General features: G+C 57.8%; 13 protein-coding genes across 13 annotated transcripts; 7 read left to right on the top strand and 6 right to left on the bottom strand.

Moving 5' to 3' along the window:
- Window positions 1-100: 100 nt before the first annotated feature.
- BDY17DRAFT_322967 (uncharacterized protein) lies at window positions 101-2,453 on the top strand (the record flags this gene model as incomplete). The annotated part of the gene is made up of 3 exons (XM_033736917.1): window positions 101-694; window positions 746-826; window positions 885-2,453. 3 exons carry the CDS (start codon window positions 101-103, stop codon window positions 2,451-2,453), a joined length of 2,244 nt encoding a protein of 747 aa, XP_033590662.1.
- Window positions 2,454-2,875: 422 nt separating this feature from the next.
- On the bottom strand, window positions 2,876-3,430 carry BDY17DRAFT_322966 (uncharacterized protein; the record flags this gene model as incomplete). Its single annotated transcript, XM_033736916.1, has 1 exon — window positions 2,876-3,430. One exon carries the CDS (start codon window positions 3,428-3,430, stop codon window positions 2,876-2,878), a length of 555 nt encoding a protein of 184 aa, XP_033590661.1.
- Window positions 3,431-4,224: 794 nt separating this feature from the next.
- BDY17DRAFT_322965 (chromatin associated protein KTI12) lies at window positions 4,225-5,172 on the top strand (the record flags this gene model as incomplete). The annotated part of the gene is made up of 2 exons (XM_033736915.1): window positions 4,225-4,230; window positions 4,294-5,172. 2 exons carry the CDS (start codon window positions 4,225-4,227, stop codon window positions 5,170-5,172), a joined length of 885 nt encoding a protein of 294 aa, XP_033590660.1.
- Window positions 5,173-5,184: 12 nt separating this feature from the next.
- BDY17DRAFT_333348 (amino acid/polyamine transporter I) lies at window positions 5,185-7,109 on the bottom strand. The gene is made up of 5 exons (XM_033737904.1): window positions 6,805-7,109; window positions 6,530-6,744; window positions 6,452-6,471; window positions 6,221-6,397; window positions 5,185-6,163 (listed from the first exon to the last, which is right to left on the bottom strand). Exons 1-5 carry the CDS (start codon window positions 7,031-7,033, stop codon window positions 5,197-5,199), a joined length of 1,608 nt encoding a protein of 535 aa, XP_033590659.1. The 5' UTR covers window positions 7,034-7,109; the 3' UTR covers window positions 5,185-5,196.
- A 556-nt stretch (window positions 7,110-7,665) lies between these two features.
- BDY17DRAFT_249084 (major facilitator superfamily domain-containing protein) lies at window positions 7,666-9,519 on the top strand (the record flags this gene model as incomplete). The annotated part of the gene is made up of 2 exons (XM_033730949.1): window positions 7,666-8,816; window positions 8,937-9,519. 2 exons carry the CDS (start codon window positions 7,666-7,668, stop codon window positions 9,517-9,519), a joined length of 1,734 nt encoding a protein of 577 aa, XP_033590658.1.
- Window positions 9,520-9,642: 123 nt separating this feature from the next.
- BDY17DRAFT_309405 (uncharacterized protein) lies at window positions 9,643-10,674 on the bottom strand (the record flags this gene model as incomplete). The annotated part of the gene is made up of 2 exons (XM_033735329.1): window positions 9,643-10,597; window positions 10,655-10,674. 2 exons carry the CDS (start codon window positions 10,672-10,674, stop codon window positions 9,643-9,645), a joined length of 975 nt encoding a protein of 324 aa, XP_033590657.1.
- A 566-nt stretch (window positions 10,675-11,240) lies between these two features.
- Window positions 11,241-13,254, top strand: BDY17DRAFT_264028 (glycoside hydrolase). Its single transcript, XM_033731877.1, has 3 exons — window positions 11,241-12,506; window positions 12,565-12,644; window positions 12,697-13,254. The coding sequence occupies exons 1-3, from the start codon at window positions 11,637-11,639 to the stop codon at window positions 13,130-13,132; spliced, it is 1,386 nt and encodes a 461-aa protein (XP_033590656.1). The 5' UTR covers window positions 11,241-11,636; the 3' UTR covers window positions 13,133-13,254.
- A 1-nt stretch (window position 13,255) lies between these two features.
- BDY17DRAFT_294954 (uncharacterized protein) lies at window positions 13,256-15,128 on the bottom strand. The gene is made up of 2 exons (XM_033733219.1): window positions 14,868-15,128; window positions 13,256-14,781 (listed from the first exon to the last, which is right to left on the bottom strand). Exon 2 carries the CDS (start codon window positions 14,775-14,777, stop codon window positions 13,323-13,325), a length of 1,455 nt encoding a protein of 484 aa, XP_033590655.1. The 5' UTR covers window positions 14,778-14,781; window positions 14,868-15,128; the 3' UTR covers window positions 13,256-13,322.
- Window positions 15,129-15,872, bottom strand: BDY17DRAFT_294952 (Redoxin). Its single transcript, XM_033733218.1, has 2 exons — window positions 15,678-15,872; window positions 15,129-15,615 (listed from the first exon to the last, which is right to left on the bottom strand). Exons 1-2 carry the CDS (start codon window positions 15,787-15,789, stop codon window positions 15,269-15,271), a joined length of 459 nt encoding a protein of 152 aa, XP_033590654.1. The 5' UTR covers window positions 15,790-15,872; the 3' UTR covers window positions 15,129-15,268.
- Window positions 15,873-17,073: 1,201 nt separating this feature from the next.
- On the top strand, window positions 17,074-18,382 carry BDY17DRAFT_294946 (uncharacterized protein). The gene has a single exon (XM_033733217.1). The coding sequence runs from the start codon at window positions 17,178-17,180 to the stop codon at window positions 17,997-17,999; it is 822 nt and encodes a 273-aa protein (XP_033590653.1). The 5' UTR covers window positions 17,074-17,177; the 3' UTR covers window positions 18,000-18,382.
- A 105-nt stretch (window positions 18,383-18,487) lies between these two features.
- Window positions 18,488-19,067, top strand: BDY17DRAFT_322957 (Lipocalin-like domain-containing protein; the record flags this gene model as incomplete). Its single annotated transcript, XM_033736914.1, has 2 exons — window positions 18,488-18,952; window positions 19,020-19,067. 2 exons carry the CDS (start codon window positions 18,488-18,490, stop codon window positions 19,065-19,067), a joined length of 513 nt encoding a protein of 170 aa, XP_033590652.1.
- Window positions 19,068-19,189: 122 nt separating this feature from the next.
- On the bottom strand, window positions 19,190-20,938 carry BDY17DRAFT_120968 (putative serine esterase-domain-containing protein). The gene has a single exon (XM_033729310.1). The coding sequence runs from the start codon at window positions 20,720-20,722 to the stop codon at window positions 19,394-19,396; it is 1,329 nt and encodes a 442-aa protein (XP_033590651.1). The 5' UTR covers window positions 20,723-20,938; the 3' UTR covers window positions 19,190-19,393.
- A 288-nt stretch (window positions 20,939-21,226) lies between these two features.
- BDY17DRAFT_238357 (uncharacterized protein) lies at window positions 21,227-23,161 on the top strand (the record flags this gene model as incomplete). Its single annotated transcript, XM_033730332.1, has 1 exon — window positions 21,227-23,161. A coding segment is annotated over one exon (1,935 nt), but the record flags the coding sequence as incomplete, so codon positions are not given.
- Window positions 23,162-23,348: the final 187 nt, after the last annotated feature.

The raw sequence follows: 23,348 nt of genomic DNA, 5'->3' as shown, positions 1-23,348 counted from the left end.
AGCTGCGCACCCTCTCTGCAAGCCCACGCGTAGAGCGGCGATCATCTTGATGTACATACGGTAGTCTTGGATACGCCGCCCTCTCCGCCATCCCCACACCATGGCCGAGGTGGCGCTGAACGTCTCCATCGGCGCCGAGATCCACGATGGCTTCAAGACAGTCAACCAATGGTGCGCCAACAACGTCTCCTGGCTCGACGATGTCCAGGCCTTCTACCGCGAGCGCAGCGCCATTGAGAAGGAGTACTCGCAGAAGCTGTCGGCGCTGGCGAAAAAGTACTTTGAGAAGAAGAGCAAGCGGAGCAGCGAATTGTCGGTCGGCAACACCCCCACGGTCACCCCGGGCTCGCTGGAAAGTGCTAGCATGACCACATGGTCGCTGCAGCTCACGACACTCGAGAAGCGAGCGGAGGAACACGATCAGTTCGCCAGTTCCCTCCTGACCTCCCTTGCCGAACCGCTCCGCAGCCTGGCCATGCGCTCCGAAGATGTGCGGAAGCAGCACGCCGACTATGCGGCCAAGCTGGAAAAGGAGCGGGACTCGAGCTATGCGGACTTGAAGAAGACCAAGGGCAAATACGACAGCATTTGCCAGGAGGTGGAGAATCGTCGGAAGAAGGCGGAGGGTTCCTTTGATAAGACCAAGGCTCAGACGCACTATCAACAGCAGTTGGCGGAGATGAGGAATGCCAAGGTATGATAATACGACTGCAACGCAGCTGGAAAGACGGCTCACTCGGAACAGAACACATATTTGATCTCGATCAACGTGACGAACAAGCAAAAGGAGCGATATTATAACGAATACATTCCGGAGGTCCTCGACGTAAGTTTACGCGTCTCTAGCAGGTTATTCTGATGGCTGACCACATATCCCTTCATAGTCTCTACAGGCGCTCTCAGAATCCCGCACTTCCTCTCTTAACGCCATCTGGCTTGAGGCTTGTAAAGTCGAAACGCAAACTCTCAACAACAACACCCAGCTCATCTCCCACCTTGCCTCCGAAATTCCCCGGAATAATCCCGTCCTCGACAGCATGATGTTTGCCCGGCATAACGCCCCACCACAATGGGTAGACCCAGGAGACTTCGTCTTTGAACCGTCGCCGGTCTGGCTCGACGATAACAGTATGGCCATCGATGCCGCCAGCAAGACCTTCCTCATGAACATCTTGACCAAATCCAAGAGCTCATTGACCGAGTTCAAGCGCGAGAGTGAGATGAGCAGAAAGGAAGTCGACGGCGCAGACCGAGTGCGGCAGGCTATCCGAGACGGTAGGGATCAACGTGACGAAGTGGAAGCCATCCGCGCCCAATTCCGGCACCGCGAGGTTCTTCACGAGGCAGAACGGAAGAAAACTACGGCGGAAATGGAGGTATTCACCATCACCGCTGTCGTGGGCGACATCAGCAGGGGAGCGCAAAGCCATACCTTCCACAATCAGACCTTCAAAATCCCCACCAATTGTGATTTGTGTGGCGACCGGATATGGGGGCTGAGCGCCAAAGGGCTCAGTTGCGAACTTTGCGGGTTCACGTGCCACAATAAATGTGAGCTGAAGGTCGCCGCTGACTGTCCTGGAGAGCTGGGCAAGGAGGACAGGAAGAAGATCAAAGCCGAACGACAAGCCGCGGCGGCTGCTAGGCTGGAGGCGCCGCCGGTGGAGGAAGTGAGGGCGGTGAATGGCAGCACCGGCGGTACTGGCCTCGCTACCCACCCGGGTCTACAAAGAAGCGACACGCTCGGATCCATGAACACCTTGAGTTCAGGGTACGCCGCATCCGCCCAGCGAAGCGTGTCTGGAGCAACGGCACGATCGACCGGCGGCGAAGACAGCAGCGCAGCTCCCCCTCCCGCACCCGGCGGTCGAAGGAAAATCGCCGCCCCACCCCCAAGCCAATACGCCTCTCCCGCCGCCATCCCGGACGCCGAAGAACCACTTCAACACGGCAAGATGCTCTACGCCTACACGGCCACGGGCGAGGGCGAAATCTCCATCGCCGAAGGCCAAGACTTCACCCTCGCGGAGCCCGACGACGGCAGCGGCTGGATCAAAATCAAGCCCTCCACTTTCGGCACCCCGTCGGGACTCGTGCCCGCTTCGTACGCCGAGCTCGGCGCGCCGCCTCAAACTTCCCTGCGAGCGCTCCCCGCGCGCGAGCGCCCCATCTCCACCGCTTCCACGTCGACGACGAGTCTCACCGGCTCGGACGGCGGCGTGCTCCCGAAAACGAAGAAGCAGGGCCCTGCGGTTGCGCCGAGGCGCGGCGCGAAGAAGGTCAAGCATGTGGAGGCGCTGTATGCCTATTCTGCTGCGGGGCCCGGCGAGACGGATATGGAGGCGGGGGAGAAGATGGTGCTCGTGCAGCCGGATCAGGGGGATGGGTGGTGTGAGGTTGAGAGTTCGAGTGGGCGCGGCGTGGTCCCTGCTGGGTGGGTGAAGGAGTTGTGAGAGCGTTGTTTTGACATGGGGGACTGGAGAGGGGGGTTTGCATAGCATTTGATGTTTTTGTTGTTTTTGGTTCTTGGCGATTGAGCGATGCTTTGCCTTTTGGCTGAAGCCCAAGAGTGAGTGGCTTCTAAGTTACGACGAAGAAGAAAAGTCAAGAGTGTAGACATCTTTGTTTCTCCAATTTCCTCGACGCATCTACACGTAGTCTCTGCCTCGAGATCTCGTATTCTACCAGAGCCAGCCTAGCGAGTCTCAACCTCGTATGCTATTCGGAATGGCCGCCTGGGCCCTCACAAGAAAAAGAACCAAATACCCCGCTCCTTGCTAAATCCATTCCCATCAAAGTCGTTGCACGTCTCAAAAAGAAAAACACGCCCTCGAATCCATGCGAGATATGTCCGTCTTGCCATCCCTCTCGGTACCTATAGCCCGACATCCCCCAGATCCCGCGCCAGACACGCCATCTGCGCGCGCTTCGCCGCTTCCGCGACGAGGTTGAAGTCATGCAGGAACGGCGCCGTCTCGGGGATGCCGCCGTCGCCGCCTCTTTGCCCTACGAAGCGATTATCTTGCCGGCGTTGGGAAGGCGGTTGTTGCGGGGCGAGGGAGGCGAAGTAGGTTGCCGGCTGGTTGGTGGAGGGGGAGGGCAGCGGGGCGGAGATGAAGGGCTGTGATTGCTGGGGAGGTTGCTGCTGGTACATTGTGGGAGAGGAGTCTGTTGTTGCTGCTGAGGGGGCGGTGATGGAGGACATGGAGGAGATGCTGCTGGAGCTGTTGAAGAGCGAGGAGGAGGGGGAGGTTGGGACGGATTGGGTGGTGGTGGTGGTTGTTGTTGCTTGAGGGTAGTTTGGTCTTCGACTTTGGTATTGTTCTTGCTCGTGCTGGGTGTGCTGTGGATATTGTTGTTGTTGTTGGTGGAGTTGCTGCTGGTGCGGTGCGTGCTGCTGGATGGACCGTCCTTGCGATCTAGTCTGCATTCTGGTCGGACGGATGTGATGCGATGTGGCGGAGGGAGGAGGAAAAGAATTCAGGCAGACGGCGGAGGTAAGGCTGAATGATGAGGCGCGCAGGATGAGTCGTCGACGGTACCTCGGCCGGCGTACCCTGCGGCTGTGAGCAATCGATGACGGTCTGGGTCGGGTGCCTTGCGTCGTCGCGATGCAGGTGCGGTGCTGTGTAATTTTTGTCTCCCTTCTCTTCGCCTTGGGTGCTTGTTGTTAGAATGAAGGCAGGAGGAAGAGAAGATGACGCCAAAAGAAACGTGCGAGAGTCACAAAGGCTATGTGAGATGAACCGATCGGAACAATAATGGGAAGAAATGAGGTCAAGACGGCGGAAGTCGGAGTGGAAGGCCGAGGCAACTGCAGGTTGGCGATCGCGATGACTTTAACGTTTCCCCGGGTTTTGCCATCGGGATGGCGTTGCGTTGGAGGGTGGGATGCGGAGAGCGCGACGGTGCAACTTAGCCGGTGCGCAACACTGTCGGCAGAATGGGAAAGGGTAGTTCCAGATCAATCAGCTGCCGGCAAAGGGCACATGCACTCTTCCCGTCAGCGTCGTATTCATCTCCGCCTCCACATCTTCCTTCGGGGCCACGCTCTCGCGACATCCGCCTAAATTAGGTAAGCCGCCGCACCTTCCGAACGTATCCTCGGAATGTGGAGAGGGGTTTATTGCCGGGCGTTGCCTCTCTCTATTTCCGGCCTCACTCCCACTCCACTACACGTGCACGCATGCCGATGAGATCAGGTGTCTTGCATCTCCCGCATCGATGCCAGTAAGTATCAACCTAGCCTGAAAGCACTTGCACCACACCCCTCTGACACCGCTCACCATCCAGCTCATCCTAATCTCCGGCTATCCCTCCAGCGGAAAAACATTTCGCTCCACCCAACTCGTCGACTTTTTCGCCCGCAAAATCTCCCAATCGCCAGATCCCAAAGTCCAACGGCTCAAGGTGCACCACATCAACGACCAAACCCTCGGCCTCGCTCGCGATGTCTACGCCAGCGCGCGCCCCGAAAAGGACGCCCGTGCCGCCTTTACATCCGCTATCAAGCGCCATCTGACCCGTGATGTCCTGCTCGTTGCCGATGGCATGAATTACATCAAAGGCTTCCGCTACCAATTGTACTGCGAGGCCAAAGCCGTCCAAACGCCCAATTGTGTGGTTCATGTCGGCACGCCGGTCGAGAAGTGTCGTGAGCTTAACGATGCTGCGCTAGAAAGCCAAACGGGCGGCTACGAAGTCGACGTTTTTGAGAACCTGGTGTTCAGGTATGAGGAGCCGAATGGGATGAGTCGATGGGACGCACCGCTCTTCACTGTCCCGTTCGACGATGCGCATCCGCCTTACGACGCGATTTGGGATGCGCTTGTCGGGTCCGATGGGAAGGGGAAGGTGGTGAGGGCGAATGCCGCGACGGTGCTGAAGCCTGCGGCTGAGAAGGACTATCTTTACGAATTGGAGAAGACGACGTCCGAGGTCGTGGCTGCCATCACCACGTGGTTGCAGGATCATCCGGGCGAGGCCGGAGGCCAGGTGTTTCCTGCTGAGTCGCGGGAGCTGTGCGTCTATTTGCCAGCCACTGCACCGTCTCTGCCGCAACTGCAGCGACTACGGAGACAGTTCACTGCTCTGAACCGACAACACGCCCTCAACAAAAGCCGCATACGAGAGCTGTTTGTCGACTACTTGAATGACACCTTCCAGAAGTAACGCCCGTCTCATCTGGCCCAGGAATCACCTCGTCTCCGCCTGTATCGCCTTCACAGTGTCCGCAACAACCACCCGCCCACCCCGCCTCACAATCGGCGGGCCCCGGTAATCCTTCCGCGCGCCGATAAACCACCATGCAGCGATGAAAATCGTAAAGCCGCACCACAGCACGCACGCGTAATTGAACGTCTGCGCATCGGTGGGCAGCGAGTACGGAAAGCAATAGATGACGAACCAGACGATCATATACGAGCATGCGATACCGTTCATGAGGAAGCCCAGCGCGCCTTGCAGGTGGAATGGGCCGTAGACTTCGATGTTCTTCCGGCCGGTGAGCAGATTCGGCAGGATAGCGGCAATGTAAGAGGAGCTGGACATGACGATGTAGGAGCCCACAAAGGCGTTGAAGGCCGTTGTGCTGCCCACGTAAATGGCGCCCAGAGCTGTCACGATAATTGCGTTCACCACCGTGGCGTTGAGTGGCATGTCGAAGCGCGGGGAGACGCGCGAGAGGAACTTGGGGAATGGCGTTGCGCCGTCGCGGCTGAGAGCCCACAGCGTCCGGCCGCACGTAATGTAGAGCCCGACAATGGCAATTCCAATGCAGATGAGCACGAGAGCGAGCAGACCTGTCGCCCCCGCCGCGGAGCCAGTAGCCTGCCGGTAGATTTCCGCAATCGGATACGGCGAGCCGAAAAGGGCGTCAAAGTCGTGAATCGCGTAGAAGATGGCGATTAAGTAAGTAAAGCCTGTGAGGAAGCCGATGGCCATTTGCAAGCCGATGGCGATGGGCACGTTGCGCTGAGGGTACGGCACCTCTTCCGCCAAGTGCGTGGTGGCGTCTGGGGTACCGACGCTGAAGGCGCCGTTCAGCATTCCTGCGACGAAGACAAAGCCGGAGGGGTAGCCGAGGCCGCTGCCGCGCCATTCCGTCCAGACGAAGGAGGAGGTGGCGTGTGGTGGGCGGCCGTTGCGGCCGGGCATTACTGCGCTGTAAGTGGAGACAGTGAGCGGGTTAGAGGATGAGACGGGGGTAGTTGGATCTTACACTACAACGACGGTGATGAGATAGCCCCCAAGCACGAAAAAGATGCCGACTTGGTTGAGGTAGGGCATCGCACGGTTACATGTGCAGACGATGGCGCAAGCGGACCATGTTGCAATGACATATGTGACGAAAACCTGCCACGGCTGCACTTGGAAGCCAGGGTGGTTGAGTGCGTACCTAGAAGCAGGATGAGTAGGGGTGTCGACCATTAATCAGGAAACATGTTCTTACATCTGAACAATCGTATTTGCCTGGGCGTCGTTAGCAATGGAGGGTCTCATCAGGTCGGCTAGGTGTCTGGCTCCTTACAAAGATCAAAGTGAACGACGCCTCCCCCCAGACCCACGCCAGCCAATTCCAATAGCCAGCAAAGAAGCCTACAACACGACCCCATTTCGGTCCAGGGGTGATTGAAGCCCAATGATAAACGCCTGCGCTGGACGGAATGGCAGACGCGAGCTCGGCGATGCTGGCAGCGACGATCCAGTAAAAGATAGAGACGACAATGAATTCGTATAATACACCTGAGACGCTCCACAATCAGATGAGTGGCTTTGAAGATGGGAAGGGTGGTGGCGAATCACCTGGTGGACCACCATTATACAGCGCAACGAGGATGGAGCCGCCGAGGGCCGGCCACACATCACCTACTACTAACCCGACGCCTGCTAACGAGAGCAAGGAGAATTGGCGACGGAGCTCTTGTACGTGGCCGGAAGCATTGATGATGTCTCCGCTCTGGGCTTCGCTGTCGCTGACGTGCTCGGTTATGGCTGGCGGTGAAGCTTCGTTGACTTTCGTGTCGGCCGACATTGTGTAGAGTGCAGGGCTATGAATGTCACGGACATGGCCGAGATACGAGAGAAGAGAGGCAGAGATGGAGGGGAATGATAGAGTAGAGAGATGCTTGGCAATGAGGAGGCGATGTCGCATGAGATAAGGTGAGGTCGGCAGATACTTAGTCAACGAATTTCTTAGCAAGCAGTTGGGCTCGGCATGGACTTCCGGAGTGGCAATAGTATGCAGGCGGCTGGAAGATGCTCGACGCTCTCTTGGCTGCTGAAGGGAGTCGTGGAGTTGATATGGAATCTACGTGCGAACACGAGCGTGAAGAGGGATGGCGACATTGCATCCCGCGCAACGCCGCCGCATCCGCCCCGCCAACCCGCGGCCGCGCCCGCCGCCGCCCTCGGCCCAACCACCCCACAATTCCCACCGCTTCGATGCTACGTGACCCGAGACCGAGTAACGAGCGTGTGCTGTGCTGTGCCGTGCCGTATGTGCCTCGTTAGCGCGCGGCGACGGCGACGGTGTTGCTGATCGTCAACCACGCCCAACTACACCCTTTGCCGCCAGCGATATGCTTCTGTTCAACTGAACATCCATCTCGACAATGCTGTACTGGACCTCTCGCCTTTCTTGCACATGACTCGGGACTGGTAACGATGCCGAGCCACGCCAATGGCCGCATCTCCCCTCCGGCGGCGTCGTCCTTGTCCACGCCGGTAACGAAGTCTACCGATAGCAACCCGCCGGCCCATGAGACCTCGCCGCTGCTCCCCAAGAAGCCGTGCCCGTCAAAGCCCTCCTCGAGACGCCGCAAATGGCCCAAGTCCGTTATCTATCGTCTGCTCCTCACCGCCTTCCTCGTCTCCGTCTCCTTCGGCGTCACCCAGGTGCCCTTGATCTATGTTTTCGGGCTGATGACCTGCGATGAGTACTACCGCCACCATGCCTCGCCTCCGGTGGGAACCCCAGCCTTCGACACGCGATGTCGACTGCACACCATCGAAGCCAGCACCGCTCGCGCCGTCGCCCTTCTCGGCGCCAGCACCACCTTTTTCGGAGTGGCGAACCTCTTCATCACCGGCTGGATGATCAAAGTCTGGGGTGTCAAGAAAGCCCTGCTCATGGGCACCTTCTGGCCTGCCATTCGCCTCCTCATCCAGAACGTCGGCATCATGACCACAGGAGCGCGGGGCATCATGATTGTCCAGCTTTCCCAATTCATCACCATCATCGGCGGCCCGGCGGGATACCTTCTTGCCCTCAACAGCTACGCCGCCGAGGTCGTGCTGCCCTCCGAGCGCACGGGGACCTTGGGCCGCTTGCAAGGCTGCGCAATGTTCGGCACCGCCCTGGGCTTTCTCTCGGGCGGCTTGCTGAGCGACTGGTTCAATATCAATGTCCCCTTCCGACTGACCGTCGTCCTCTTCTGCCTCTCCGCACTCTACATCACCATCTTCCTGCCCGACATTCCTCCGAACAACGCCTTCGAGGGCAAGGCAAAAACCGTTGGAGCCTTCTTCGAGCCACTCCGAATGTTTACGCCCCAGAAGTGGATGCTGCGCAATGGCGTTGTGCGCAGGGAGTACGGCGTGCTTCTGCTCGGCATCGGCGCTTTCCTCGCCGTCTTCGCCACCGGCTACATCTTCACCTTGCTGCAGATGTACGCCACCGATGCATTTGATTTCGGCGCGAGCGCCAACAGCGAACTGGTCAGTCTGAACTTTGTCGTACGAGCGACGTTCTTGACTTTTGCCTTTCCCGCCATCATTTCATGGGGAAGAGGATTATTCGACAGGCGGGAAGAAAGGTCTCGAGCCGCAGCAGCAGCGGCAGCGGCATCATCCGCCACAGACAGCGACAGTCTCAAAGCATGCAGCCACGACTCCACAGAAGAAGAAGAACCAGAAACCGACACGGACAACGACAGCTACGACATCATCCCCACCGCCCCGCAACAACTCACCTCCGCCGCCCTCCCCCCAGGCCAAGCAAACGTCGACGAACCCGACGAGCCCATCCGCCGCACAACCACCAACCAAAGCACCCGCTCCACCACCCTCAACGACGGCCCCGACACGGACCGCGAAAACTACGCCTTCGACCTCTTCTACGCCCGCTGGAGCCTCATCCTCGACGGCGTCCTCACCGCCCTCGCCACCTTCACCACCAAGGGCTGGCAAATGTACGTCGTCGCCGTCATCCTGCCTTTTGCGGCGGGCACGGGCTCCGCGGCCAAGGGCACGATGCTGCAGATGTGCGCGCCGGAGCAGAAGAATGATGCGCTGAGCGCCATTTCCCTTGTCGAGTCTGCTGCGCGCCTCAGCACTGTTAGCATTTTTGGCCTGATTTTTAGCGTGTTTGCGAATGCGGGAATGCCGAATTTGACGTTTGCTTGTAATGGGGCGTGTGCGGCGGTGGGCTTTGTGGTGTTGTTGTTTGCGCGCTTTCCGCCGGAGGGCGCGGTAAGGTATGATGGGCATGAGGAGGAGCAGGAGGATGAGGGAACATGACGGTTTGGTAGAGGTATACACTGTGTATAGAGCGACGCTCCATGACGATTGAATTGAGATGACAGCTCTCTAGCACTAAACTTCTCCCGAATGACGATCGCAACACCTTTCGGGAACTAGCCATCACGCGAATAAGGATCCCACTGCACCCTCCGCAGGTTTGCGAGTCTTGCACAGCTCGCGTACCAACACCTCGGGGAACTGTCCTCCGTCATGAAGCATAGAGACGAATTCCGCAGACTCCTGCAGCGTATCTATGTGCGTCGCACAGAACTGCGTCACGATCATGCGCAGCTGGTCGACCTCCTGCGTGCGGTCTGGTGTGTTGTCGTAGACGTGCCGTGCGAGCCCCACGATTTCGGCAGGGGAGGAACTGAGGTATCTGGGGATGGTTTCGCGCAGACGAGCGGCCGTCAGGTTGCGGAGCTTGCGAATGTCGTATTTCTCCGCAAAGACGTAGAGTTGTGCATGGCTCATGTAGAGCGGTGTGTAGTCGAGCCGGACGTTGTGGCGAGCCCAGCTGATCGAGTTGGTTGCGAGCGGCTTGACTGTGTCGATGTTAAAAACTGGCGGTGGACATGGTTTGTGCTGTGTTGGTGAGGCCAGCATCTCCAGATGCTCGTCACACATCCTAGATTCATCCATAGCATTCGAGATGACTGCCGCCGCCTTTCTCTTATTGCTGATGAAAGAACTCCTGGAGAGTGCCTGTTGGCTAGCCCCAGTATCGCCTCTCATCAACAGCAGCTCATTGTCGCTGGATGCATTTCGACGGAAACCCCGGCGCCGATACGTTGCAGATCTGCGGGGCGAGCTTGCACCCTCCTGCCTCGATGTCTTTGAAGCAGGCCGCTCTACAGGCTCGGCAGGGTTGTAATCGCCCGTGTAGATGTACTCCACGAAGCGACCGAAGGTGTGCTCGTCGACTTCCTGCAAACACACACGCCCTGTTTGCGACTCTCTCATCTTGTTCTCGATGTGAGCGAGCAGGGCGTCAGATGAGCGGGCGATGAGTTTCTTGTACACGGTGAACTCCGCGCCGCCGACTTCGAAGATGAAGGTCCCGCCTTGGAAGACCCTGCAAACGCGTCAGTAATGGCAGAAGCAGATTGGAGGGCTGGGCAGGGAGACTTACTCCAGGTTTGAGGCTGCCATCGTGCCGATGTGGTGTTAATGTGGTGAACTGATGTGGTGTTGATGAAGGAGGTTTGAGATGAGTTGGGGCGTGGTTTATGCAATTGCAAAGGTGAATGTGGAAGTGAAAAGGCGAGGGGAGAGGTGAAAGTAATAAACGGACTGAATCTCCTGATTTCAGCCTGACCTACACTTAACTGTTGTGTTCCTCTGCAGTCACCCGTGAGAGACACCATTCTGTGGTTGGATGGGTGCACAAACGATGTTCGTCAGAGGTGACGACGCGACGAATCCGAAACTGTTCCACATCCTGTCACTTGTATCCACCCGCATTCATCAAAGCTGAGTATCTGTAGTGATGGTGTTGCCGATGGATATATGTCGTCGATGGAGGTGAGGATGAAGACAAGAGTTATTTCCAGCATCAAGCTTCCTCGGCCCCGACCGGAATAGGGAAGGTCGCCAGGCCGCGATTGCCGAAGTGGCTAGTGCGGCGTGGAGCAGGCTGGATGCGGGCGAGAACTGTGGGGTTTGCGTGTGGTGCAGGATGGCGGGAAGGTTCGGATCTCCGATGACATGCACTCACTGCGCTGTCTGACGCCACCCATCCCACTATCTTCCGCTGAGGTGTGGAGCGCTTACGACGAGTCCCGGAATCGATGACCTCCACGCTTTGCCTGCTCTTCTTCCTCTCACACCCGGCTAGCCATGTGCGACGTGACCTCCACCCGCTGACCCTCACCCCGAGCGTCGCAACATCACCCCAACCCTTTCTTGGATCGTCGGTGACCACACTCGCTTGACTCGCCTCGCCCGCACCCTCCGCCCCATCCTTCCACGAGGCCACCCCACCGAAAAACGTGCATTGACATCTCGGAAATCCGCCGACGACCATCTTGACACCTGCCAACAACCCGCGCACTGCCATTCCCCGGGCGCACCACCTCTTCCACCTCATCCGCCTCCCCCGAACAACCACAGCCATGCGCATCCGACTACGCGACTGCGCCCTCGCCACCACCGCCATCCTCTCCTCCCTCCGCCATGTCGCCGCCATCAGCCTCGACCCCACCGACCCCGACTCCGTCAAGTCCGCCGCGTCGACGGCGGCGCATAGCATGATGCAATGGTACGGCGGCAACCTCACCGGCGGCACGCCCGGCCTACTCGGCGGGCCCTACTACTGGTGGGAAGCCGGCGCAATGTGGGGAGCGCTGATTGATTATTGGTATTACACCGGCGACGACACCTACAACGACGTCGTCACCCAGGCCTTACAGTTCCAAGTCTCGCCGACCAAGGACTACATGCCCGCCAATCAGACCACCGACGAGGGTAACGATGATCAGATTTTCTGGGGCTTCGCGGTCATGACCGCTGCGGAGTATAAGTTTCCCAATCCGCCCGCCGATCAGCCGCAATGGTTGGCGTTGGCGCAAGGCGTCTGGAATAGCCAGCAAGCGAGATGGGACACGTCCACGTGCAACGGCGGCCTGCGATGGCAGATTTTCACCTTCGACACGGGCTACACCTACAAGAACAGCCCCAGCAATGCCGGCTTCATCAACCTCGGTGCCCGTCTGTACGCATACACCGGCAACCAGACCTACGCCAACTGGGTCAACAGGGCGTGGGATTGGATGGAGGGTGTCTTGCTCATCAGCAACTTTGGTGAAGGGCCCGGCTACGGCATCTACGATGGCGTCTACGACACCAACAACTGCACCACCATCACGTTCTTGCAATGGACATACAGCGCCGGCATGCTCCTGAACACCGCCGCTGTCATGTACAACATCACCGGCGACCCGATATGGGAAACCCGACTCTACGGAATCTGGAACTCTAGTAATGTAAGTCTACAGTCAGCAGGTGTATGTTGCACTCTTCATAACTAACACCTCACGGCAGATTTTCTTCTACAATAATACCATCCTCTGGGAGCAAGCCTGCGAGCGCCCTGGCGGTGTATGCGATCTCAACGAATTGAGGTGTGTCTATCTGGCAACCACTTGTGCGAATGCAGGCTAACACACATCACAGCTTCAAGAGCTACTTTGCCCGCTACATGGCCGCCAGCACAAAATGGGTGCCAGCGCTGCTCGACATTTTCACCCCGTTCTTTCAATCCTCCGCCACAGCAGCGGCAGCACAATGCGTCGGCACCATCGCCGGCCTGTACGGCAACGCCTGCGGCTTCTCCTGGACCAACGGGACATGGGATGGCACCTATGGCGTCGGGCAACAACTCGACGCCATGCAAATCTTCATGGCCAACATCGTCCAGGACGCCAGATCGCCCGTGACGCGGAAGACGGGAGGCACCTCGACCGGCGACCCGAGCGCGGGCACAAGCAGCAATACTGGCATTGGCGCGCCCACCACGCCCATCACGACAGCTAGTCGGGCGGGCGCGGGCATCTTGACTGCTTTTGTCGTCGTCTCGTGGCTAGGGGCCATCTGGTGGATGTACGTGTGATGCAACTAGTTTTTGCAAATGCTGCGACGATGTTGATGCTGGCGTTTTCGGGTGTGAACACAATGGGGAGGGAATGGGACTCTTAACGACCAATATTCTCTGGTAAATACATTTCAATCATTAGATCATTTCGACTGTGTAATGTAATCCACTGCTACACAGGCACACGCAATCTGTCAGAGCACACAGTTTATCGCAACAAGACTAGCAACTGCTCCACACTGTGCTTTTCAAGCGAGTCCACCATCTTGATGATGTCCCGCGACTTCGCCTCCCCGTACACCGGCACAGCCAGGCTGAAGAACTTCTCATCCACCTTGTCCCGCGTAAACGGATGCTGCGTCTCGCCCAGCGGGAACAGCTGCTCCACCTGATCGGTCCGTCCATCCGCCCACTGCACATCCATCCGCGCCTCGAAACCCTTCATCGAGGTAACGATCTTGACGGTGATCTTATCGCACAGAGCATGGATCTTCTCGTCGGACAGGCGACTATACGCTTGCAAGCCCGTCTTGGAACCATACGCAAGCGCATTCGCGACTTGGAAGTATGCCGAGAATTGCCCGTCAATGACATTGTTGGGATGCTTCTTGTTGGGACTCGGATCGCCAATCAGCTTGAAACACGCCGGGCTCATCGACAGCGTGATGGCGCTGACGTCTGCAGCGGACACCCCTCCCTTCGCCGCAGTGTGCATGTTGCCCGACAACTCGATGAAGCCGTGCGTCATGCGGCACGCCGGGTAGGGCTTCAGACTCGACGCCGGCCACAGCCACTCGGTGCCCAGCCCGGCCGTCAGGCGCCGCATGTCCTGGTTGGGGTTGGGGCTGTAGGCCTGCAAGAACCCCATTTTGCCCTCGAAGATGCGCGTCGCGCCGATCACGCCTGCCTCCGCGAGGCCCACGCACATGAACGCGTCGTGCACTGCGAAGCCCGGGTGCAGACGCTTGTTCCACGACCCGTTGTCGAGGTACTGCATTGAGCCGGCGGCTTTGCTGCCCGCTAGGCCCCATGCCATTTCCACCGTTTTGGCGTCGAGGTGCTTGAGCACGGCAATGGACGCCACGGCGCCGTAGATGCCCGCAATGGACGTCAGATGGAAGCCGCGGTCGTAGGTGGAGTAGTCCAGCTCCCGGCCCACGCGCACCGTAATCTCATACCCGATTGCCATCGCCAGCAGGAAATCGAGACTGCTGCTGCTGGACCCCAGCAGCTCCGCCTGCGTCATGGCGGCCGAAATCGCCGTCACGCCCGGGTGCAGCGGGCCCTCGACGTGCGTGTCGTCGAAGTCCATCGAGTGCCCGAACGCGGAGTTCAGCAGGCCGGCGTACTGCGGCAGCATGTGAGGCGCGCCCATGCCGAGCACGGTGCACGGTCCCGTGACCTGAGGGCCCTGCAGGGCGCGAATGGCGGCGTAGATGGGCTCGGTGGAGTCGGCGTTGTCGCGGGCGCCGACGACGACGCCGATGTAGTCGATCAGGAGCTCGTGCAGTTTCTCCAGCATGGCGGGCGTGAGGCAGTCGGTCGTTGCGTTGGCCACGAAGGCGGCGAGGAGTGATGTCGCGGGGACATTTTGCTCGTGTGGTGGGGTGTTTGCGTGGCCATTCACGCCGTTGACGCCGTTGGTGCCGTTGGTTGTAGCCATCGTTCTTGGGGGCGAGTGGTTATAAGCAGATGTGGTTTTGAGATGGAGAGGGGTTAAAGGATGATGGTATTGAGAGTTTCTATATCTTACCTCGAGGTACCTTGTACCTTCGCCGCTATACCCGAGGCCTTCGGTAGCCTTGCGTTGGATTATTCCCGGCTATGGCATGCAACTGACTCTTGACCTGTGTTGAATGACATGAATGCTTGTAGTTCGTCGAGTATCTCGAGTGTACATGCTGATTGCCATAATTACTCGCTTCTCTCACTCTTCAATATGTGATCGTGGTGTGCATGCATCATTACACTGATCACGAAACGAACGTGAAGTACAACGTCCGAAGTCGGAGCGGGGCACGGGAAACTGCTTGATGGAGGCGAGCAAAAGTTCAAGATGTCTACATGAATCTACTCAACCACCAATTTCAGCGTTAATCTTTCCAAAATCATTCCCTTCCGCCAGGTTCACAGCTTCTCCTTTGCGTCACGTAGTCACAAGACCCGCTCGGCAGAGGTGGTGGTGACCTGCGTCGGATCCGGCTCGACGTCCAGCTTCTGCACCTTGCCGTCCTTGACGGCAATGGCGAAGCGGTGCGCGCGGTGGTTGCCCAGCAGGCCCGTGGCATCGAAGAGCAGGTCGAGCTTCTTGACGTACTCGCCGGCCGGGTCGGCGACGAAGTGCACGCCCGAATCTTTCTGCGGGTCGAGCGACTCGTGCCACGCGTTCATGACAAAGGCGTCGTTGACCGCGATCACGTAGACTGGCGCGCTGCTGCCGCCTCGCGCCTTGGTGACGTACTTGGGGATGTGGCCTTGCGAACAGGTGGGGGAGAAGGCGGCTGCAGGGTTGGGGATTAGTGGTGTTCTATGCTGGACTTCACGTCGTGTTGTCCACACGTACCTGGCACGCCGATGAGGTAGCCGTCCTTGAGAACTTGGGAGAGGTCGACAGTCCTGTCAGGTGCTCCCTCTTGGACGGAGCCAGACGGGAGGGTGTCGCCAACTTTGACCATGATTGCAATGTGTAGATGTAGGTGTAGAGTTTTGGTGATGAAGTGTAGTGGGTGATGTACGGTAGAGGGAGAGATGAAGATCAATGGGAGAACAGAGAACTTATATACGACCCACCCTGATGGGAAATCCTCTCCACCATCGTCTAGACAACGCCAACCATCGGGTGTCCTTCTCGTCTGCTGCGAGAATAATCATCAGTGCCCCACGCAATTCCAAATTCAAAACGGTGAACAAAGTCTGGCGTCATCCGGAGCAGGTCGCGCGTCACTCGAGCTCATTGGCCGTGGGCCAGGGCCGAACCTCGGACGGGAAGCTTGAATGGATGAAACAGCTGCTGAGTTTCTCCCGTCGGCACTTCCACTGGTGGGGGAAATGGAATGGGCGAGAACACGGTGGATGAGCAGGCACCCCGCCGACGTCACGTCCGCCCGATCGGGAAAATGAGGAGCGAATCTTGCCAAGCGTGATGGGGCGATTAGATCAAGGCCGTGGTTCTAGATTGTTCCATCTCCATTGATACACCTCACGTGTTGCCTGACTCTCGTACACGGGACTGAAACGTGGCTGCATGCCATCGAGACTCGACCGTGTTGAATCATGCAAACCATTGGCTCAACTCCAACTTCGCAAGCTCGCCCTCCTCTCGCCACTCCTTCTTTCATATCTTCATAAAAACCGATGCCCCTCCGCCGTACGACGCTCTCTTTGCCAACGGCATAGACCTTTGGCCCTCTGAAGACGAGTCAGCACGGTTTCCATTCTCTGTGAACAATCAGGGCATAGCTTACCATCGCTCCAACATCGGCCCCTTTCTCTAAACGACTACAGTAAAAACAGTGGCGTGGTGAAGTTCTGAGTCACGTGCTCTGCTTGAGACGACACCTGGTGGCATCTGTCAGCCGTTCAGGAACTCCACCACCTTCTGCCATATGTATCCCTTTTTCTTGGCAAGCATCTTTACGTTTCAAGTCTCCTTGGCTTTCAGGAAACTCATCATCACCAGTATCATCATCTCCATTCCAAGCTCGAATCAATGAAGCTTCGATATTTGAAGCTGCACTCAGCAAGCATGACAGCACCTCATCTTTCATCAGCAGTCCACGTAGTCACCCCGGAGCTATGCATCTTCAGAAAGCCATGACTACTTCACTGGACAGTTGTCGTTTGCTGACACTCAAGAGTTCGGGGCTAGGGGCTCAGACTAGGTCCTAGCGCTGACAGATCGTCCATTCAGCCGCCGTAAGCTCCACTGTCTCGATGCATTCTTCACTTTGGAAGCCGTTCCAAGAGGGTACTTAAAACAGCGCCAGCTCTACCAGATCGCCTGTTCTAATGTAAGTCCTTGTGTCCAGGATTGCCGGCATTCGGCTCTGTCCAGCCCGTCGCGATGGACTACGATGCCTTGGCCAAATTGCTGCCGCCGCACGTCGGCATGCTCTTCACAGACACAATTCATCACACGCTCGACCCAGCGATCGACCCCGCTAATGCCGCCCTCCCCGACGGCTACACAGTCCTGGTAATTGGTGCTGGGGGTGGGATAGGAGAGTACATCGCCAAAGCGTTTGTCAAAGCGAAAGCATCCAATGTCATCATTACGGGGCGCTCCCCAGAAAACCTGGCGAGAGTGAAGGGGGAGCTCGAAGAGATGGCCAGCCGGCGCGGGAGCACCGTCCACGTCTCCACGGAGCCCGGCGACGCAAGCCGGGAAGAGACATACCCCAAGCTCAAGCAACTCTTGCAAGACCGATACGGCGGCCGGCTCGATTGCACCGTGTGCTGCGCAGGCAACATCACCTCCATCAACGAATTCGCCCCTCTCCCCGACTTCCCATGCGAGAACTTCCTCCAAACCATGCACATCAACCTCTTCGGTCCCTTCTACGCTGCCCGCCACTTACTCCCGCTCATGCTCCAGCCTCCGAGCACGGGAAAGCTCTTCATCAATATCGTTAGCATCGCGGCACACTTGACGGGCCTGAGCCCCATCTCATATAACATCGCCAAGCTCGCGCAGACCCGCCTTTCACAGCAGCTCGGCGAGACGTACGCGGACCAGGGTTTGGTGGTTATTGCAATGCATCCGGGCAGCACTCGCACGCCGGGCACGAAGGTGCTCCTGCCTGCGGCTGTCTATGACGGTAAGGCTCTTCTCTCCGTGCGCTTCGGGTTCGCAGGCTCACGATGTGCGGGTAGCGTTGGACGATGACATTGAGATGGCTGGGGCGGTGTGCGTGTGGTTCGCGCGGGAGAAGCGCGCCTGGGCTTCCGGGAGGTTCATCTCGGCCAATTGGGACATGTTGCAGCTGGAGGCGAGGAAGGATGAGATTGTGGAGCAGAACAAGCTGAAGTTTACCATGGTGGTGTGAAGACGACTGGCAGCTGTCGACGGTGTGTTGGCGTGGTGCTGCATCGAATAATCAGAATGCTGGCACTTGTTGAATACGTTGCATGCCTGCCTGATTCCTTGACACTGTACGGTTCGAGGAGGAGTATCTCGACCGTAGTGTCTGTTGTGTGATTTGCAAAACAGACCAAGACCTCGAGCTCGACCGATGTCGCTGCTCTGACTTCATCTCTTAGACCTTGTTATCAAAAAGTCAACCAACCCGCATAAAACCAATCCCACCTCACTACCAGGAAGCCAAAAGAATCAATATCCAACAAATCAGTTAATCCCCCAAAATATCACGAACAATGCCAACCGCCAACCCCACCACCCCCAACCTCTGGCCCAAGTACTCCTCCCGCCTCTCCGGCGCCTGGAAATGCATCTCCTTCGAACAAAGGCACGCCCAAACCCACGACCTCCTCACCAAACCCCACGGCGACACTCCCCTCGGCCGCGTGCTCATCTCCCCGCAAGGCTTCCTCTCCGCGCACGTCGCGAACCCGCAACGCCTAGCGCAGCCCCTTCCCTCCGGCAAAGCGTGGCAGACGGGCGGAGACGCCGAGGTGGCGCACGTGGCGCGCGGGCTGAGTATGTATTGTGGGTATATGGAGGTTTATGAGGATGAGGCGGGCCTGTGGTGGAGGACGAAGGTGGAGGTTTCGTCGGATCCGGCGCGCATGGGGGGTTATGAGGTAAGGAGGGTGGAGTTGATTCAGGAGGGGGGACGGGAGGTGATGGTACTTAGGCCGGAGAGGGATATGGTTTTGGAGGTGAGTTTGTTTTGTCTTTACTGTACCACTCATGGGGTGGTGGAGAAGTGCTGATTATTATGATTAGGATGGGACGAAGGCGAGGGGAGAGTTGAAGTGGGTGAGGTTTGAATGATGGAGGGGCAGCTATGGACTAGACGGGTTTGAGGTGTCGACAGAGGCGACTGGAAGCCGTTCTATCTCTGGTTGTGGTGCTCTTGCGGTGCCACTCTCGCCAGACCGCTTGATCGTTCTGGCGAGAGAGGAGAGCGACGCTGGTCGTTGCTCTCAATGACCTCGCGAGCGAATAGTCACGCAGATGATGAGCAAATCACAGGGCGGTAACCGCACCGATAGCCCGAACCTTCACAACTGCAGCGCATACGGATTTCGCAGTTGGCGGCATAGCAACTTCTCCATCTCTCAAGCAAGCTTGGCGTTGACAATGGCTCCTTCACATCGTCATATCTCAAACCTTTGCGCCCAATGCCTCACCACCACTCTTCCCTCGGCAAAAGCATCCTTCTGCATCCTCACAACAATGGCGGCATGCGTATGCCGATGGCGCTGAATATGCACGGGAAATTTCGTAAAGTCCAACGAGTCCAGATTGTCAATCATCTCGAACTGCTCCTCCGTCAAAGCAAGAACAGGGAACGGCGAGTCCTCCTTGGCGGTCTCCGTTCTTGACAGTTTAGCCGTGTCGGATGCAGACGAAGAGGAGATAGCGGATGATGCGGGCTCGGGCGGCGGAGTCGGGAGGTACTCTTCTCTGCTCCTCTCGGCTAGTTCCTCGTAAACGCGGTCTTGGACGTGTTGCGCTTCTTCGAAAAGTGGTATTCTGTATCGTCCTAGCCCAATCCCCGCGTGATCTGACTCGTGTAGCTTGACGCGCTGGACGGATCTGTAGGTTTGGTAGACGGAGTTGACGAGGAAGGCGGGAAGGGCGATGGGAAGCAGGGTGAAGAGTAGGGCGTAGAAGGGCAGTGTCGTTTTTGTCTGTTGTGTCAGAACACTGAGGCGTTCGTATGTAGTGAGCTGCTCCGTTCGAGGCTTCTTGAGGGTGACTGGAAGGGTGGGTTCGAGGACGACTGGATCCTCTTGGCCGCGCTGGTAGTGCAGATCCACCTTCTCCAGATCGACGTACGGATCTGTGCGGCTGATGAAGGCGGTGTAGTAGGGTACACTGCGATCATTGATGGTGTTGGCGTAGAGTGATTTATTCTTAAACATGCGTAGACCTTTCATGAAGATGCTCTGTCGATCCGCCATGATGCTCAGCAGCGGCCGGCCGGTGTCGCGGAAGGTATCAAAGGTGAACATCTGCTCGCCCGACGTGCTGAGCGTCTTGGAGCCCATGATGTTCCAAATGTACGCGCGGTAGCCCAGCTTGGGCGTGCGCACGCCGAGATGCGGCGTGGCAAAGGTGGCGAAGTTGACGGGCTCGACTTTGTCAAAGACGCCGCTCTTGTACAGCAGTCCGATTGCATATCGCGCCACCAGCCCGCCGAGCGAGTAGCCCGTCACGCTGATCTTCTGCACTTTTGCCCCCTCCTTCTCCAGCTCGCGAATGGTCTGTTCGACTTCGTGGGTGACGCGTTCGCCGCCGACTTCGATGCCGTCGTAGGTGTTGTAGTCTGCATTGCTCTTTGCCACGAGGATGTGCAGCCTGTCTTGTGGGTGTTGGGCTTGTAGCGCGTCGCGGAGGTGGTTGAGATGGACGGGATTGCCCCAGAGGCCGTGGACAAGGACGCAGAGATGGATGGTGGAGGAGGGATTGGGAGAGTCCATGGTCGGCCGCGCCTGCTCCGCGATGGGAGGGTTGGAGGAGAGGGGAGTAGCGACCGACGAGGTAGTCTCGGTGGAAGTCAATTGGCGACGAGGATGGTGCAACAATTAAAGTATTTATTGGCAGGCGGATGCATGCATGACGACAGCCTGATGCGCGGAAGTGGAAGATTGGCGTGCCGGCGCGGACTTTAGGCGCAACTTCATCCCGTCCCTCACGGCCGTTTCGCCTCCGTCTCCATGCCCGACCGGTGCTAATCCATCCGTCGTATTCCCTGGCCACCATTGGAGATGGTGAACGTTGACTTAGGCGGAGCAAAGTCACGTGAGTCTGTGGCAACAGCAATCAGAACAATCCGCCTGGACTTCACCTCATCAAAGACACCCAACGTCACCAATCGCATGTATGCGTCTGAAACATGAATGCTGCTCCCCATCGTACTCATCGATGCTGAACGTGGACCATGATCCCGATCCAACATCCACCCACAAATACCCCCCGCCAAAATGGTCTTCACCCCGACAAACCTCTTCAAAGGAATCGCCTGTCCGTACGGGGGGGAATGCAGCCTGACAAACTGCATCTTCAGCCACGACCTTAGACCACAAAACATCCAAACGCAGCAGACGTCGTTTGCCAAACCACAAGATGCACGTGCGAGCGAGCCACCAAGCAAACGGAGGAAAGTCACTTATGACTCCGCCTCTTCCAAACCTCCAAGCAAAGCAGATGACATCCGCTCTCAACTGGCCGCAGCGAGGACTGGGACCGCATCCGAGACAGATACTGGAGAGACAGTCTCGGCGAAACCAAAGACTCTCACCCGCCCCGTCTCGCCGCCGCAGATGGGGCTCGCTCTCAGTCGATACCTCATCGACAAGTATCCAGACAAGGCCGGTACAACTACACCTCCATCGCAGGACAGAAGCAAAGCTGTCGCCGTTCCCACTCCAAAGGTCACGAAGGAGCCCATCGCAATTCAGGAGTCAAAGGCAGCAAGCGAGAAGCTCAATCCAAGACTCATCTCCAACGACCCCGTCGGCCACTCCAAACGTGCTCTCTACCTCAAGCACTTGCACGCAGAGATGCTGCGTCTCAACCACCTTGTCAGAGACAGTGACACGCTGGAGCACAAGCGACTGCTCCATCTCACCGATGCAGAATTGATCAAGATGGCCCTGGACGAGGAAGAAAAGGTCGCCCGAGAGCAATCGCAGCTCTACCCCAACATCATCAAGAACAGAATTGCGCACTACAGGAAGATGAAAGTGGAAGACTGGGCTCAGCACATCCAGACGTCTTTCAAGAAGCCCGCTATCCAGGTCACCTTGAAGCAGAAGCCCGCCGACGCCCTCCAGCCGCAGACAGGTCTTACGCCACGGGAAGAGCAACTGCTACTACCAGGACTTGTCGCGGATCAAAGTCGCCTGACATCGTATGGCTACATCCCCACTCCGCCCACGGAAGCCGAAGCGACGAAAGCAGCAGAAGCCGTCGAAGCAAGCCGCAACTACGAAGTCTGCGATCGCTGTTCCGCCCGCTTCCAAGTCTTTCCTAACCGGAATGAAGAAGGCCTTCTGACATCCAACGGTAGATGTAAGCACCATCCCAATCGCAGAGTCTTCCCAGATAAGACGCGTGCCGATTTCGCAATGGGGAACGCCAAAGAAGCCTACTATCCCTGCTGCAACGCGACTGTGGGATCGCCGGGTTGCACTGTGACCGAGCATCACGTCTTCAAGTCGAGCTCGCCGGCAAGACTGGCGGCTGTCTTGCCGTTCATTACCACCCCGGAGAATGAGAAGCCGAAGAAGGATCGGAGCGGAAAGGATGTCGTTGCTGTGACGTTTGATTGTGAGATGGGGTACACCGTCTACGGTCTGGAGCTCATCCGCCTCACAGCGGTAGCTTGGCCCTCGGGGGAAGAACTGGTGGATGTTCTCGTTCGACCGCTGGGTACCGTCATCGATTTCAACAGTCGCTTCTCGGGCGTGTGGCCGGAGCACTTCACCAAAGCCGTGCCGTACGACGAATGGATGACTGCAGCGACTCCCACCGACGCTACTACACCTCGTGCACTACCCATCGTCAACAACCCTCAAGCCGCCCGCTCTCTACTCTGCTCCTTCCTCACGCCCACAACTCCTCTCATCGGGCACGCAATCGACAACGATCTCAACGCCGTCCGTCTCTGCCACCCGACCATCATCGACACCGTACTCCTCTTCCCACACCCTCGAGGCCTACCAATGCGCTTCGGGCTCAAAATGCTCTCCGCAAGACACCTGAACCGCAGCATCCAGACCGGCGGCGACCGCGGACACGACTCGCTGGAAGACGCTATGGCCACGGGCGATCTGGTGCGGGTGAAGATCGGGGAGAAGTGGAAAGCGCTTCGCGCGCAGGGCTGGAGAATTGCGGATGGGGAATTGCTTCCGCCTGCTGGGATGGCGAAGGAGGGAGAGGCGGCGAAAGCGCTGGTGAAGAAGGCTTTTGATCGCAGTGTCGGGCTCGGTGGCGCGGGGACCAAGCGTCGCAAGAATCGGCCGGGCGTGGGCGTCGACGGGGCGCAAGACGAGAGCACCGAGGACGAGGAAGTCCCATCCAGTGAGGTCAAGGTCGCTGCAA

Source organism: Neohortaea acidophila, assembly GCF_010093505.1.
Source record: "Neohortaea acidophila strain CBS 113389 unplaced genomic scaffold BDY17scaffold_4, whole genome shotgun sequence".
NCBI lineage: Eukaryota > Fungi > Ascomycota > Dothideomycetes > Mycosphaerellales > Teratosphaeriaceae > Neohortaea > Neohortaea acidophila.
Note: the sequence above shows the minus strand (reverse complement) of the source record. Positions and strands in the feature narration are given on the sequence as shown.